General features: G+C 31.4%; 1 protein-coding gene across 3 annotated transcripts in view; it reads left to right on the plus strand.

The window, feature by feature from the left end:
• LOC126873535 (uncharacterized) overlaps positions 1-14,067 on the plus strand; it is a 44,090-nt gene extending 30,023 nt beyond the window's left edge. Inside the window, exons 6-7 of one of the 3 annotated variants that reach the window (XR_007692448.1) lie at positions 1,765-4,905; positions 9,623-14,067. Coding sequence is in view for 2 of the 3 variants with exons in the window: in XM_050634509.1 (XP_050490466.1) it covers positions 1,765-1,877 (113 nt within the window). In the remaining variant the exon portion in view is untranslated. Of the gene's footprint in view, positions 1-1,764 lie in introns of all 3 variants that reach the window. The other 2 variants (XM_050634523.1, XM_050634509.1) reach the window with 2 other exon arrangements.
• The last annotated feature ends 2,871 nt before the right edge of the window (positions 14,068-16,938 follow it).

Below are 16,938 nucleotides of genomic sequence, written 5' to 3' on the forward strand. Positions count from 1 at the left end.
ACTTGGTTTTCATGCACAATCATGCTAAATAATATAATATCTTTTGTACTATATACAGTGTTATATGTATATCAAGTATATTAATTATTAAATGTAATCAAAGAAAAGTAATCAAGTAATCAAGTAAAAGTAAAGATATGAGCAGTGTGCTTAAGCGTGTTCTTGTTAACTTTTCTATTTTTTTTTTTTTTTTGTCATTGCTATAATTAAGTCAATTTACTATGCTGAAAGTAAAATATAGCTTTCAATAAACTGTATGTGATATATTAGAGCGAACATTATTAAACTGTGCTATCGAAAATAGTTTAGATATAGAGTAATATAGGTTATTATGGTATAATAAAAATAGATTTCCTATATATATTGTAATTCCTGTATTATATATTTAATGTTCTCTTGTGAAGAAGGAACTATATCTTCTTCTCAGTAATTTATATGATCTGTCAATAATTTGTGACGATACAATGCAGAAAATCGTGAATGAAAAATTGTTTACTTTCAATCTTAAAATCGTTGTTCTAACGTATTATTAAACACGTAGGAATATTTTATTTTTGATAAAACAGGTTTTCATTTTGAAAACATGTACTTTTCAATAGATTCGTGCTTAAATTCCAAACAAATGGCAATGCCAAATGAACAACGTAATGTGATCAATCATTGCAACGTTAGTTATGTACATTAACTTAAATTTTTTTAAACCATCGTAATAACAAAATTCATGTTATTCATTTCTTACGAAACATTGTATATTTATCTTCTACTTTCAAAAGACTTATACCCTCAATCTATCTGGTTACTCCGCTTTTTGGCTGTTTTATATTAAAATACGTGTTTTTAGCTAGTGACATGGAAGTCAGAGAATTAAAAGAAACAGATTTATCACATCTTTTCCATGCGCTTTTATCTTCATACCTCTCGTAACATGTTCTTCCATTTCTCATTAGAAATACATTCGACGCTAAAATTTATTCCAGTTACGTCAACAGTCGTACACCATGTTATATTAAAAGGCGAAATTCCTATTTACAATTTTTCATATTTTTCGAATATCTCGCATCCTATAATTTCTTGTAAAAAAATATTTGCAAATATGCAATATGTATTTTTCGTATAAAAACTTTTCGTTTTTATATTATCCGGTCCTGTGGACTATTCTTTCACGTTTTTAGATCACTTCTTTCGCAACATTATATTTTATTTACAGTTATTATGTTTGCTTTGAAACGAAGAAGTTTTATAATTGTTTAAAGATATCGAGGAATGTCATTTAATTCTATATTTTATATGACAAAAAAGAATTTGATATATATAAAAGTTGTTAGTGTATTAAAATACATACTATGAACGGGATATAATTTAAAGTTCATTATTTATATTAAATATTGAAACTTTACGATAGATAAAATATATTATAAGACTTTTGAAGTGAGGTATATAATTACCACTAGTCGTCAAATATTTCACAGCAATAAATTCGTCGTTTATTAAATTTTAACACGAACTATATTACTTGAATTACGGAGTGGCATTTGATCAAAGTATTCGAAATCAAAATTAGGAAGGCTACATAAAGGAAACAGTGCAAAAAATCCATATACTTTATGAAATAATCATTTTATTTATTAAAAACGTAAATGTATAAAATTTCTATAGAAAACCACGAGTTAGTTTTTTTGACAACTTGGGCAGTTTTACTATTGTCCAAGTTCGCACATTCTGTGTTTCTAACGTGATATTTGTTTTTTTAATTCGTTGTTCCAGTGCAAATTATACCCGCGCCGATCGCCGAGTCCTCAGCACCAAATGTCGCGCGGGGGTGGCCTCTAGCTACATTACTGTGCATACTCTGCGCGATGCACAAGATCATTCCTTAATAAAAGTCAATTGCTATAGGATAATTAAAACAAGAGAAAAAGAAAGAAATTAAACAAAGAAGAAGAAAAAAACACAGGAAAAAGTAAAAAAAAGATGTGTAATATACGTAAACGGAGAGTAAACACAAGTGGAGAAAAAAGGGAGAATTTGTGGGAGGGAGGGGGGAATATATATTATATACATATACATATAATATATATATATATATATATTAAAGAACGAACAATCACAATGTCTTCCTTGATTATACCGAAATACACGGGGGCAGCGATTTTATTGTCTTGCAGAAATTTTATAAACTCATATAGACGCGGCTTCTTCGTGCAACTATTTTCGATTGTCGCTTGTATCAATCGTTATCTATTTCGCGAAAATATTGTCGAATTCCAAGGAAGAATTCCGTTCGTTTTTCTGGTCTGTTTCGACTCGCAAGAGTTAGAAATGAGACCATTGAAACGGCAATAGGGGGAAAGAAAACGAGATAACACTTAGTGAATAGCAATTCGCCGGTTAACAGTGATTTTTTCTAAAAAGAAAAAGATGAAAAAAAAGAGATAGGTATATACGCACGGGCGCATTTTCCTTCTTCTCTTTCTGCTTTTTCGTCCTTTTTCTTCTTCTTTTTCTCCTTCTCGTCCTTCTTTTCCTTCTTATTCTTCTTCTTCTTCTTCTCCTCCTCTTCTTCCCTCCTTCTCTTTTTCTTCTTTGTTTTGTTTTTCTTTTTTTCTTCTTCTCGTAACGTCGACCACGCAACATCGATCCGTTTACCATCGTTCGAAATCTCTCTGCGCGTATCAGTGTCCTCGATTTCAGATTTTTTAACTACGTTGATACGATATCGAATTAAATCGATTTCGTACTGAACCATCGAGAAGAATTTATCAGATCCGCGAGAAAATAGGTATATACGGATGTACTTATTGTTTTATCGATAACTTAAAGAGAGTTATCCATCGCTATTCGGTGATTATTGCGACGGGACGCGATGGACAAATCCGTTCATTCGATTGGTCTATTATAACGATCGAACACGGTGTAATGAATGTCAATTCGTAAATCGAATTTCTTGTTCGAAATTAAGGAATGTAATCGTATAGTTATCGTTTCAAACAAATGTTGAAGCATTTATCGTATATAGTTTAATACTTCTAATTTTAACATCTGTTATTTAAATATATGAATTTTTCTTTTATTAAATTGATGTTTCGATTTCCGAAATACTGAAAACGATTTAATACGACAAACAAAAGAATTGAATATCTTTAGTGTGTCACTATTATTACCATTAAACACATTATTTTCTTGTCATTGCTTTTTTGTCGACATGCATAACCAAAGATGAACATTGTGATCGATTATTTAACGTTTCTACATTCCTAGTTGTAGTATTATGTATGTACTCGTCATAAAGCTAATTTATGTACTAATAATAAGTAAGAAGGCAGAATTACCTATATATTTCATATACATATCGTATATATGTATGTATAAAAAAATATTATAAGTTAAATAGGTATGGTACATACGAGCTTTGTATGTGTGCATGTGAATATTTTGTTTTTAAATATCTTACATATTTATATATAAAACAAAAATTATATACGTATGTACTTACGTATGTTTGCTAACAGACGCTAAATATGTATACCGGTATGAAAACTGGCATCCTATTTACAAATCAGAAATTAAGACTGTTGTACCTTGTTATCAGTATAATGATATAATTGGTCGTATTTGACTATGATATTCGTTAATTCCGCTATTAACGTTTTCTTCATTTAATCGCTTGTTCCTCGCTCTTTTTGATGAAACTCGCGAATAAAAATCATTAATGTAAAGCTAGTTACATACGTTTAGTTATACCGTGCAATAAAACTACAATATACATTATACCTCTATGTATAGTACATTATACAGTAATAATATACATTATAAGAACCATTATATGTGTATGACATACATTCTATTACTATGTAATATTATTAGTATAAATTTTACATACATTTGTTTTACTGAAAAAGTTTAGTACAGGCCAAAGCCGTACACTTTGTCGATCTACATATAATGTATAGATACATATGTACATAGAGTACAATTATATTTTCAATTTTAATACAACTTCTATAAAAGATGAATATTATGAATATTTAATCAAATTGGTATTTTCTCCCTTTTTTCTTTCTTTTTTTATTTTAAATAGAGACGTATCGTTAGATATACGAGATCATGATCCGTTATTATTGAAACTTTTTATTTGTTATTTAAAATAACTAAAATCTTAGACAATCTTTTATATAGAATAAATAAATAATAGTAATAATTAGTAAATTATTTATTTTATTAAAACGGCTAAATGCAAACGAGCTAAATTAATTATATCATCATAGTTGCCTAATCATGTCGAAGCAAAAGAATGCGAATTTCTGATACTTATTTTAATCTCACTTTGTCGGACTTCCCGCATAGTTATATTGCACGTTATAATTAACCGTGTATAGATAACTTGATAAAATACGTGCACACGTAGGATGGTCCCTTAAGAACAAAACTTGTTCGTTGCGCGACGCGTCCCATTGCGCTAATCCCATAGCAGGTCCTATTTTTAACGAAAGAGGGGAAAGCACGAAAGAAAGAAAGGAAACGTTTTATTTTATCACAGGGGAAGGTTTAGCTATTTTGTCAGCACGACAAATAGTCTATAAATGGCCATCCTGAACAAGAACAGAAAAACAACATGTGTAATTATAGAATTTCCTTGCCTACGCACCGTGTTCTGCACATCGTGTCGATCAATAAAGTTGTGTATACGACGGCTTTCCGGGACATGCCACGTGTGCACGATTCTAAAACGCTTCTGTTCCCCTTTTTCTTCTCTTCTTTTTTTCAGTTTAACGCGTTCTGTGGAAAAGAAGAACGAGAAGAGGGAGTGAAAGTGACAGATGATAGATACAGATAAAGCGAGAGAAAAAAAAGAAAGAGCGATCAAGTGCTGTGAGTGGGGGGGAGGGGACTGTTATATTCATAATGGTAAGAGTTCTTTAGCAAGTGATAGGTACTTTCCACGTATCGGGCAACATATCGTAGCGTTATAATTATACATAAAGAGTTAATCTTTTCGAGCCTCACGGCTACTTGATTGTCCCTGATCTCAAGAGGCGCGCGAATAGCTGCTAGCTACGGCACCCTGCCGATACAATGTAATGGAGACGCTGACGAACGCGAAACAGCTCTGCCCATTATACAGACTGATTGTGAGTCAACCGAAAAAGAATTTAACATGAATAATGACGACTATTTTCAGAGTTGGTTGGACAATGCTTACGACATGATTTAAACGTAAAATATATATATGTAAAGATTTGAATAGTCCCTGCTTTAAATTTATAGATTTTTAGCAGAGTAAAACGTTTACATCTATGATAATGAGATCTAAATTTATATTAATAATTTATAAAATTATGCGTCTATTTGCAGGGCATTTAAAATGTTATATCGAATTAAAGAGGCTTAAATATTACTTGCAATATAAAATGCCTCACCTATTAAAAAAGTAACACGAAAGATTCGAAACAGATCAAGATTAGTTAGTTACGATTTGTACGAACGAATATGTGTACAACAAAACATAATATACACTATGTAAATATTGATTGTAAGTATTCGGAAACTCTGGTTAATTTATAGTAAAACTTTTTGAATTTGACCAAAATATACAAATTGACGATAAATCAGTAAATAATTTCAATAAATAACAGATATAGCAATAATATAATATGTGTGTATATATATATATATATATATATATATATATATATATATATATATACAATATTTATTATTTAAATATCATTATTTGGATTAATCTCGAAAATTTTTCTATTCGAAAAATCTGGAAGAACTTTCTTGATCTAACTTATAATTCACAGAAATCCAAGAATCTAAAGATAAAAAGCTTGCCAAGTAACGAGTAATTTTACAACTACGCAAGTTAATTTTATCATTACGCGCTATACGTTAAAAATTAATTTAATCACACGTCACAATTTTATTATACGTAAATATGATGATTACGGAGAATGTGTAAAATTGTAGTACAATTTATGCGTAATTTCGTAATGAAAATATGTTTTGTTAAACCTAACAAGTGTCTACATATTTTTAAGCCATAGTGTGTATTGAAAATAATAATGGTACATATTTTTAGAATGATTCAGTAATATAATTCAAATGATGCTTTTATGTCATTAACTTATTAGTTACATTTTGTACAAAATTGATTAAACTCAAGATATTAATTATTTACTTCGTACTTGTATAGACGTAAGTGCTTATTATTCGTTTTTATATTACTTAGGAATGTGAACGAGTTAATATTCATAACAAACAATTCACACGAATCGTATTTCTTCGAGTGTTCTATAGTCAAAATATATAGCATTATATGTTAAAACAAAACTTTGCTTTTAATCTGGATATAGTTATAACATCAGGTTTGATCATCTGACAAAGAAGATTTCTATCGATATTACGATATTATATTAGTCCCTAAACGATTGTTTTGAAAATTCGTAACTTTTTTTGTCAGTAAATTTATTCTATTATATATTTTATATATTTGGCAACAATCGTTTATCGTGCACTTTTATAAAAAGCTACTTAATAAAGATTATTTACAAATTGGACATTAAATAAGGTTAACGATTAAGGGAAAAATCTGGCATTGGTCAATAAAACGTGTCATTTAAAAAAAAAGAAACATTTTCCCAGGGTATATATAGGCATATGTAAGTAGTACCCCGAAATTCTTCGATTTTGTCATGAATTTTCCGAACAACCCGATAGAATAGAACGTGCCCGTGGATGTGTAACTAAAGATTTTGTATTGTGCACTTCAGCCTTTCAGAAACTAAATTAATCATACTTTTTATTAACTTCTCAATTTATCACTCTGAAAGCCGCAAAATGGAAGACAAAAGGCGATTGACGATGAGTAGCGAAAAAAAACGAAGAAACCGGCAAATTCAGGCCGATAGAATATCGTTGACAAACGATGAAAATGTTGTTGCTATTCACATTGATGTCTTCTTTCCAAGCGCTGATTGTAATCATGAACGAGATTCCATCGAGCGATGATAAAGCGTTGATCAGTCCGGCGAGAAAAGTAGCCGTGAGGATAGTCGGCGGAGAAATCACGAACATAAGAAATTACCCGTTTCTCGTAGGTGAAATGCGCCCGTGAAGATTCCTAAATATTATTTAAAACTGCGGATACGCGAGTCATGCTCTAATCGTCTCCAAAATACAAAAATAGGAAAGATACAGGTAGAAAATGGCGCCAACAAAATATCTATTTACGAAATCTTTTCATGTCTCGATGACATGGTAAGAATTATTATTCCTCGCGATTTTACTAAAATTCGTAGAGAATAGTAGAAAATATGTACGTATTTAAACTGTTTCCTATTAACGGAATTGATCAAGGTAAAAGTAGGAGGGAAGAATTTGAAAAAGGGGGTTAAATAATAATTTAGGAGCGTATAGTGTCTATATAAAAGTAAGAAAGTCAGTATGAAAGTAAGAAGTAATTTACCGATATAGGTACAAATTAATCTTGGAACAATCTCATCCGTGAAAATTGACAAGAAGAATACTTAATCAGAGTTACAATTCTTATAAACAAGAAGAAAGTGTTTTATTGACTTACATATGTGCATAAATAGGTGCCCCTAACCAAATTCACCCTGGAAACGAGGACAAAATTCGATATAAATTCATAATTTCCAGAACGGTCACAATTCTATTCTAAAATATACATAATCTTCGTCCAAGTTGAAGATATACTTGTAGAGGAATACTTCTTATATTAAATAGAAAACTAGGATAAGATCTGCCTTGAAACAAACACTGATGAGACAAGTCGATAAAGAATATTTCAAAATGTTCAGAGTTTAAAGTTTCTTCCTACGAATTAAATGTACCAATTCTCGTCGAAACAATCTTCATCTATAACCGGATCTAATATCTCTTTCAAGATTAATTTGCAAACCTATGTGCAATTATATTGATAATATAATTAGACCGTAGATACTTATGCAAATGCATATTTTTATGAATATAATTAAAGAGGTAGAATCTATGTGCAGAGTTGTTTTATTTACTAAATATTATAATTTTATATATATTTACGCGTCATGTGCATTCTACGTATTTTTGTATCTTCACATTTCCTATGAATGCATAAAAGTTTGCAATTTATTAATAATAGTGTTCTTCTCACTTTAATAGATAGTATACGCACCTAAATTTTCATTCGTCTCTGTAGCAAACAGTTCTTCGATTAGTTCTGAAAGTCTTAGGTTGTTCGAAAGTTGATAGCGAGATGCATAAAAAAAGTAATCAAAAAAGTAATTAGCATTTTGTCGAATGTTTATTTACTATTCTTTTTTATATGACATTTTACTATCTACCGAGTGGCCTCGATTATTTTTCAAGAAGGCTTTTCGTCTCTTTTTGATAATGAATTCTTTCAAGTTACGACGTATTAAAAATGTTTGTGGAAGCTAAAATAAATGACGTTCAGGAGTCCTTAATTCCTCCGAATTAGCTTATTTTCTAACTGAGGTTCGATATACTACTATACCTGTTTACTATAACCTGTTCTTGTTAAAAAACGGTTTCTAATTGATTATATTTTCTAAATGTTTCTCTTTAACTACTACATTTAATGTTCGGTTAGGAGCAGTATTTCTTTGAATTTTCTATTATATTATATAAATTGTTCGTGAAGTTGACAGCAAAATTTCAAAAAAGTTTCATAACAATCTGTTCTTATAGGATTATTATGGAAAGTTATTTTATTAGGTTGCATGTATATCCATCGTTTTATTTTCCGTTTGTGCTAAATTTAGTTGCTCCAGGTAATATTTTTAGGTTTATAGAGAATTCAATTTCTTGGAAATCAAGCAATTTTCTAAAGCCTAGAATATACGATAAGCGAATGGTGCTATACTTGGTGAATATATGTTTTCAACTAATGTCTAATATATTTTGCTTCTTCTTGATCGATATATCGATGAATGCAGGATTTTTCTCTTCGATAAAGAATTTTATCGAATATATACATGCTATATAACAGAGTATACTAATACTCTATTTATTGGAAGGCTGAGAATTATATTGGTGTAAGTCAATCCATTATCATGTTCCACAACATAGTGTTCTACATTTATTGTTCTAATATTTATTTCATTTTTTAAATGATAAAAGTGTATTCAGGCAAAGAATAAAGACATAGCTTCGTTAACTGCGGAACTAACGGGACAGTATTTGTAAGAGCTGAAATGCGTGATTAAATCGAATTTCCTAAAATCTTGACTTACATCGTGTTATGATATTGCGAACATTTCGAACAACCTAATAAAAGAATTGTGGATGTTTAATATTTATGCAAGTTCATATTTTTACGAATATAATTAAAAAAGTGGGACATGATTAAGAAATTGTTTTACCTGTTAAATATTGTAGAAAATATTTTATGCTTTGGATATTTTATATATTTTTGCATATTATGTGCATTTAGTGCATTTTGCATCTTCAAATTTCTTATAAATGCATAAATGTACGTTAGGATAAGAAATTTCTTCGGAGACGATTAGAGCGTACGTTGTAAGTATCTGGGTTCTATCGGTAAGAAGTAAAGGTTCGCTGATGACGAAACCGAATTTTCAATGTCAATTTCTCATAGGTCTCGGTCCAACGGCGACACTTTAGTCATGTCTGCGGAGGTACTTACATAGCACCGAGATTCGTTTTGTCCGCCGCGCATTGCATGGTCAGGTGCGTTCTAATTGTAAGACTGCGACACGTACATATGTAGGTATGTATACAGTCTATGACTCTTATCCGTAAAATGGTAGCAAAGTATCGCCAGTACTGGATATCTTAACCGACAGATTAATAAAAATATTCTATTAGTGAAATGTTGCAATGTTTTTACCGATTCAACGAATTCTCATTGGTGCTTTGAAAAGTGAGTACATGATAAATGAATACGCGCTATACATATACCGCTCATACACCGAGAATATTTATAAGTTTCTGAGGATAATTAGAAACTAATTTTCAGTCATTTAATCGATCGTAGAAAGAATACAGGGAAAATTGCTGATAGTCAAAGCTAAGGACTTTTTTTAATTGTACTTCTTGAGCTAATAATGAAAAAGAAATGAATTGGGAAGTTTGTATATTGAATTGTAACATATGAAATGTCTTTTTGTCTAACTTTACCCTACGCTAAGATATTTAAAAGTATTTCATTAATGAAACCAAAAGAATTTCTCGTTAACGAATTACAATTATATACATATCTATAATATTATATTATTTAAAGAGTTTAGATTTATTTTGTATTTCTTTACAATTTATTAGTGAGCATCCATAATAACTTGTACGCTATTAGTGCTCTCTTTAATTAAAATATTCTATCTAGAATGTTCTTCAGCTTTCAAGTATATTTAAATAATTCAAGCCTCTATGTTTCTTCCTTTTAACATTATCAAATAACATATCAATAACAATATCAATAACATTATCAAAAACGCTTGTATATTTTTAAGTGTAAATATATATGTACATAATTGTAAAAAATAAAAAATCTGATATATTCATATTTTTCTGGTGTATAGTTATACTATTTAGGTGTATCCACAAGCTGGTGTGAAATAATTATTTAAATATTTGGAACTGAATGAAGAAAGCAAAGAAAATGATAAAACTTCCGTTTTGCCGGATGTTTCGTAGTAGTAGATTTTAACTAATGGAAATAGATTATTTGTTATTATTTATATTGTTACGATATATACATTTATATTTTAAATAACATTAATATGTTATTATATTGTTATTATATATACTATATTATATATATATTGTTATTATTTATATGACGAAAAAAATTACTACAGAAAACTTTATCTTCAAAATCATTTTAACAAGGGATACTATAAAATATATGTTCTACCATTGTAATAAATGGCAAGGACAGTAATTAATGATAATCGCCTTTAAATCTATAAATTACTCTTTATATCGAGAAACACTATAAAAAATAGACTTTATTCGCAAAATATAAATTATACATCTACGGCATGCGTATATTACAATCCAATATACTCAAACCAACGTAAGCAGTATTTCCAATCTTATATATCCAGTAATTAATTTAAGTAACGCTATCTTGCTTTTTAACATATAAAATCGACTTCTACGTATTATGATCTTCGTATTAATGAAATTCCGTTTATGAAAATACGCTCGATTATAAAACACCTAGTTTTTTTCATATTCTTTGATCACGCAATGCGTATAAATTGTGCATCTTGTATATGTACAATGTACTTGTATAGATACGTAAAGGTAAAGTTGGCCTGCTGAAAGCCATAGAAACGAGAACGTGGAATCGATTTCCTTTCAGAGCTCGACGTACCGACGATTTTGTAAAGATTAGTTATAACAGTTTATCGACACCAAAGGCATGATAAATGCTGTCAATAGTTATTTTTTTATTAAAAGCGTACATAGATGAGACATTGGTGGAAGAAAAGGATTTATTATAATATCTCACGCGTATCTTTATGCTACCATTTTACGGTAATAGAGCATTCTTCGCTCGTAGCGCTTTCATTGCTATCATAGATACGTATGCTGCTTTTAAGATCTCCAAATGTAACAGATACGATACGTTAATTTTAAGGATATCAGAGATCCTCTATAGCTCGTTTAAAATTAACTGATTCAAGGCTATTTATAACTTGTCCGTGTCTTTTATATCTAATCAAGTATCAGATGAAGAGAACGAGTTAAAAATCTATAGAAAATCTATGGAAAATCAATGAACGAAAGATTTTATCGTTTTATTTTTATCATTATATATAGTTTGGATGGATTATTATGGATAATTGAAGGATTTGAAGCAATAAGGGGACAGCTTCAATATTGAAATACTTAGTGGAAGAGAAAGGCCTATTCTACCTATTCTGTAGGTTTGGTACTGAAAAATTAAGAAGTTCATTATCGGGAATAATAGAATATGAATTTTTAACGCTTTTATATCGCATTATCAATATTCTTTTGTTCGATTTTAGAATTAAGCATGTACTTTTTTCATTCTTATAATTATTTCAAAATTATTGATTGTTATATGCAATATAATATTAGGTACATATTTGGTTCTTTACAAAATTTCATAATCTACGGTTTATTTCTCGAAAGCTTGAGAGCTTGTTCCCTTCCTAGTATCGGTTGTAGTATCTAGCTATAGGCGACCAGAGTAGTTGAAGGTAGATTTCAGTTACGTTACTTAATTTTAGGCTGTTTAATTATGAATTTCGATTATTACTTTGTGGTCTTTCGTTTACTTTTTTACTTTTGCAATTTAATGCAGTTTCTGCTTACTAGTATTAATCATTATTTACTAATTTTTGAAGACCACCAACGTTCTTTGTTTTACTGCATATAAGTCAGCAATCCCGTTAAAGTTAATCCGTTGAAGTCTAACGTTGCATATATATACAATATACATATATTCGTATTATAGATATGTTTGGAAAGAAATGGAATACATAATTAAATCAAAAGACGAATCATAGTATATAAATGATAACGTCTATGACGGGACAAATAGCATTGATCAGCCAATTGAACTAGCTGTAGCAAAGTCAATTTTACCATTAGATCGCTGTTTTGTTAACCTTTGCGACTGCGTTGCGAACCGCTGCGATTGTTAACCTTTAGATCGCTAAATGTACAATCTAATCTAGGTAGAATGTCTATGTTTTGAATGAGTCTATAGTAGAAGCATTGCTGAAAATCCAATTTGAACAGAAAATCGATAAAATTGCACATACGAATCAAATAATTAATTATTCGACCATCAAACTGTTAACTGAGTTAGATTACCTTCGATTAAGAAATATTTCTTTTTCATTGAAAAGCCAATTTACAATTTAATAAGTACTTGTACAAAAATTCAATACAATCAGTTCCTGATGAAAATACACGTATGTATTGTAGCTAATAAGAAACAGGAGCACTTTAAAATACTTATCGATTCAGCAGTGAAATAAAAAATTCGTAAGTTATGAATTAATATTAACACTTAAAGGCTATCATGTGAATATCACTTAATATTATTGTCCTGTAATAATTGTTCACTTCCACACTGTAAACGACTTTTCTACTTTTCGTCTAATATCAAATAATAATGAAATATTTAATTACATTCGTTTGACTTTATTGATTTGTAAAATGAAAAGTATGTACATACATACATATATATAGTATATTCGATGACAGCTTTTAAGGGTTAAATTGCAAATAATTCAACTAACGAATTGATAATTAATAACCAAAAATCTCAAGTTCCACACAAAATTTACTTTTTCATGGTACTATTTTACACCGATCAGCATACGTAGTAGTGTATACCAACGACAGTAGCGACCATAGCAGTGAAAGGGTTAGCGGCGTTATATAGATCTTATTAACGTTTAACAACCCAAATTTAGAACAAAAAAAAAAAGACAAAAATCGCAAAAACAAGAAAGAAAAGAGACGGAAACTGACAATGTAAGTGCACTAATCATTCGTCACTATCTTTGTAATCGACTCATCAATTTTCCATCAAATTTCGAAAAGTGTTTATTATCTTTCCGTGTGAAGTCAGCTTTCTCTCCACTTTGGAAACAAGGAATCAGTGGCCGCCCGTGATGATCTTTCAAAATTACTTGATCTATTGTTATTGTTCTACGCGAAAGTTCTTATGTGTGCGTTAGGAAGAAAAGAAAAGAAAAGATGTAATGCAATGAAAAGAGCGAACCATGTAAGAATATGATGTGCAACTTAGAACTGATTCGATTAAATCATTCGTATAGACCGACGTTCGACGGCAATTGGATAGCTGAAAGTCCACGTCGATTCTACGCGATCGCCGGAGCCACTTATGTGTACTTTCCAAGCTGGAGTTCCATACAGATGGAATTGATAGACAGAATATTACCGCACACGAACTTTAGATTCTCGAACATGCATCACGATATTGGATTGTTCAGGGTGATTATTATGTGTATATATAAACTCTGTGTGAAAAAAATAAAATAAATGAAAGAAATGAAAAAAAAGAGAGAAAAAGAAGAGAGGTGGAAGTTAATATGAAATATCCTGAACCAACTATATGTATATATATACGTACATTCGTATATATGTATATATCTATGTACTTACATGTGTATTTACATTCTAAATATATGTAGATCTAACCAATGACTATTTTTCGTTTCCTCTCATGTTCAAATCGGAGAATATTTTGATTGAAATTGAATAAAGAATATATATAAGAATATATATTTATAGTGTAAAGAAATATTTGGTCTTGGTTACCGTAAACGGATTCTGCACTTTTGGATCGATGCAGATCCAAGAGGAAGATTGTTAAAAAAGTTGACTGCAAGATTGACCTCGAGCATGGTTTCTAAATTTTTTTTATCGCTCCATATAGTACTCATTGTGAGGAACAAAAGTCTAAAAAAAATCATGAATTGCAAATGTAAAGTTCTCATGTAAAGTGGTAAGAGGGCGTTATTATTACCAAAACCGATTTTAATTACGTAAGTTTTATATTTTGAGTAAAGTATGTTATCCTTTATCTGTTTGCTAACGCACATTAATATTGCAACCACGAGATAATCAAAATGTTTCAAAGCGTTTCATACGCTTTGTTACGTCCGGTGACTCTCTACACAAACCAGGCCCCACGCCGCGGACAAGATTTTTTCTTTTTTTTTTTTATTTAATTCTTTACATTTATAATTTGTCCAGTTTGGACATTTGGTAGAATTTTTTAGCTGTTTGATTATCATGTGAGCGGCTACCCCCAGCGGGATACCATCGTCGTGTTTGTTAGGTTGTGTCCTTTGTGAGGTCTGCTGGGTATTTCCTTTTCAGTTTTCTATCCATGTTTGAGGCGTTGATCGTTTCAGCAGCTAGCCGGTTTGGGTGTGTTCCTATTCTTTCTTTGTATTTTCCTGCGTATCTGCTAATTTCCTCTTTGACCGTTGGTATTCCCAGGTCCTTCCGTATGTCCTCATTTCTAACCATGGGACGTTTACTATTGTTCTAAGAATTTTAGCTTGTATTGTCTCTATTTTGTTTATATAGCTCATTGCTGCTGTCTCTCATAGTGGTATTCCGTACGTCCAGATTGGTTTTATGATCGTTTTGTATATTTTTAATTTATTTTCTATGCTTAATTTGGATTTTCGACTTGTTAGCCAATGCATTTGTCTCTTTGTTGTCTGTATTTTGTCTATTATTGATTTAGTATGCTGTTTCCATGTGAATTGTGTTTCTAGGTGGAGTCCTAGGTATTTGACTTTCCTTGTTTGCGGTATGTGCGTGCTGTTCAGTAGGATATTTTGGTGGTCTCTGTTTTCGCAGTGTGAATGTAATATGGTTGCATTTATCGCGGTTTGCTTTTATTTGTTTATCTTGCAGCCACTTTTCTATTTTTGTGATATGTTCTTGTAGTAATTTGACTGCTGTTTCTGGGTTAGTGTGCGTGACTAGTACGGTTGTGTCGTCCGCGAATGTCAGTATTTTGCTATTGGTAATTGTTGGTATGTTGGCCGTGTATAGTGTGTATCATATAGTATTGGTCCTAAGACGCTTTCTTGCGGAACCCCTACCTTGATGTCTTTGACTTCAGAGTATGTGTCTTTAATTTTTACTACGAAGGTTCTGCTGCTTAAGTAAGATTTTATTAAATGGTACATCTGCTCCGGGAATTGTTTTCTGATTGATTGAAGTAGGCTTTCGTGGTTTATTTTGTCAAATACTTTCTCGATGTCCATAAAGAGGGCTGTGCAGTATTGTCTGTTTTCTAATGCTAGTATTATTTCATTAGTGAGTCTGTGCATTTGCTCTATCGTGGAGTGTTTGTTTCTGAAGCCAAATTGGTGATCTGGTATTAATTTTTCCTTCTGTATTATTGGTTTTATGCGGTCGTATATTATTTTCTCTAGTATTTTAGAAAACACATGAAGTAGTGATATTGGTCTGTAAGATGTAGTTTGATGTGGGTCTTTGCCTGATTTAGGTAACATTATGATCCGTGCCGGTTTCCATAGTTTAGGAAAGTATTGAATTCTTAGTGTTGCATTGAATATTATTGTGATTTTGTCTTATCGCTTTTGGCGGAAGGTTTTTCAAGATTTTACCATTGATTAGGTCGATTCCTGGTGCTTTATTATTTTTTGTTTTCTCGATTATGTTTCTAATTTTTTGTGCTGTTGTTTTAGGTATGGTGTAGTGTTTGTCAGCTGATGTACTAGTGGTTAGCGCATCCTCGTCCGTATACTATTGTGGTTGCTATTGTTGATATTATGTAGTGTAAATGTGTTGTTTAGGTGGTTGGAAAATTCTTCAGCTTGTTCTTCGTTGCTTCTTGCCCATGTGTTGCCTGCTTTTCTGATTGCTGGGACTAGTTTTATTGGCTTCTTTATTTTTTTTTTTTTTTTTTTTGTGACTTTCTATAGGGAGTAGTTGGAGTTCTCATGTGCAGAGGGTGACTCTATGAATTTTGTGTATTCCTCTACCTCTACCATCCGCGGTGTGCCGACGGTGGCGACGACACGAGGAGTGACGAAATAAGGATCGGACCGATCGACAAGCAAGTGACCGTGAAGGACGCGGAACCGACCCACGATCAGGAAGAGGAGGACGTCGCATAACTGCGAAGGAGGGTGTGCTTTCTGGAGAGAGAGGTCAGTCGTCTCCGAGTGACGGTGGAACGGCTGACCAAGGAATGCACGGAGAGGGCAGCTAAAGATGATAACAACGACGGTGAAGGACAAGAGGTGGGGATCACATCTACGAGGGGGACGAAAGAAAATGCTCCCGGGGTCCCAATGGGAACGATTATGGGTCCCCCTCCCCCACCTCCCCCACACCCCTGATCAACGTCGCGCCGTTTCCGCTGTCACGACAGGTCGGGGAGTAATACAAAAA

Source organism: Bombus huntii, chromosome 2 (genome assembly GCF_024542735.1).
Source record: "Bombus huntii isolate Logan2020A chromosome 2, iyBomHunt1.1, whole genome shotgun sequence".
NCBI lineage: Eukaryota > Metazoa > Arthropoda > Insecta > Hymenoptera > Apidae > Bombus > Bombus huntii.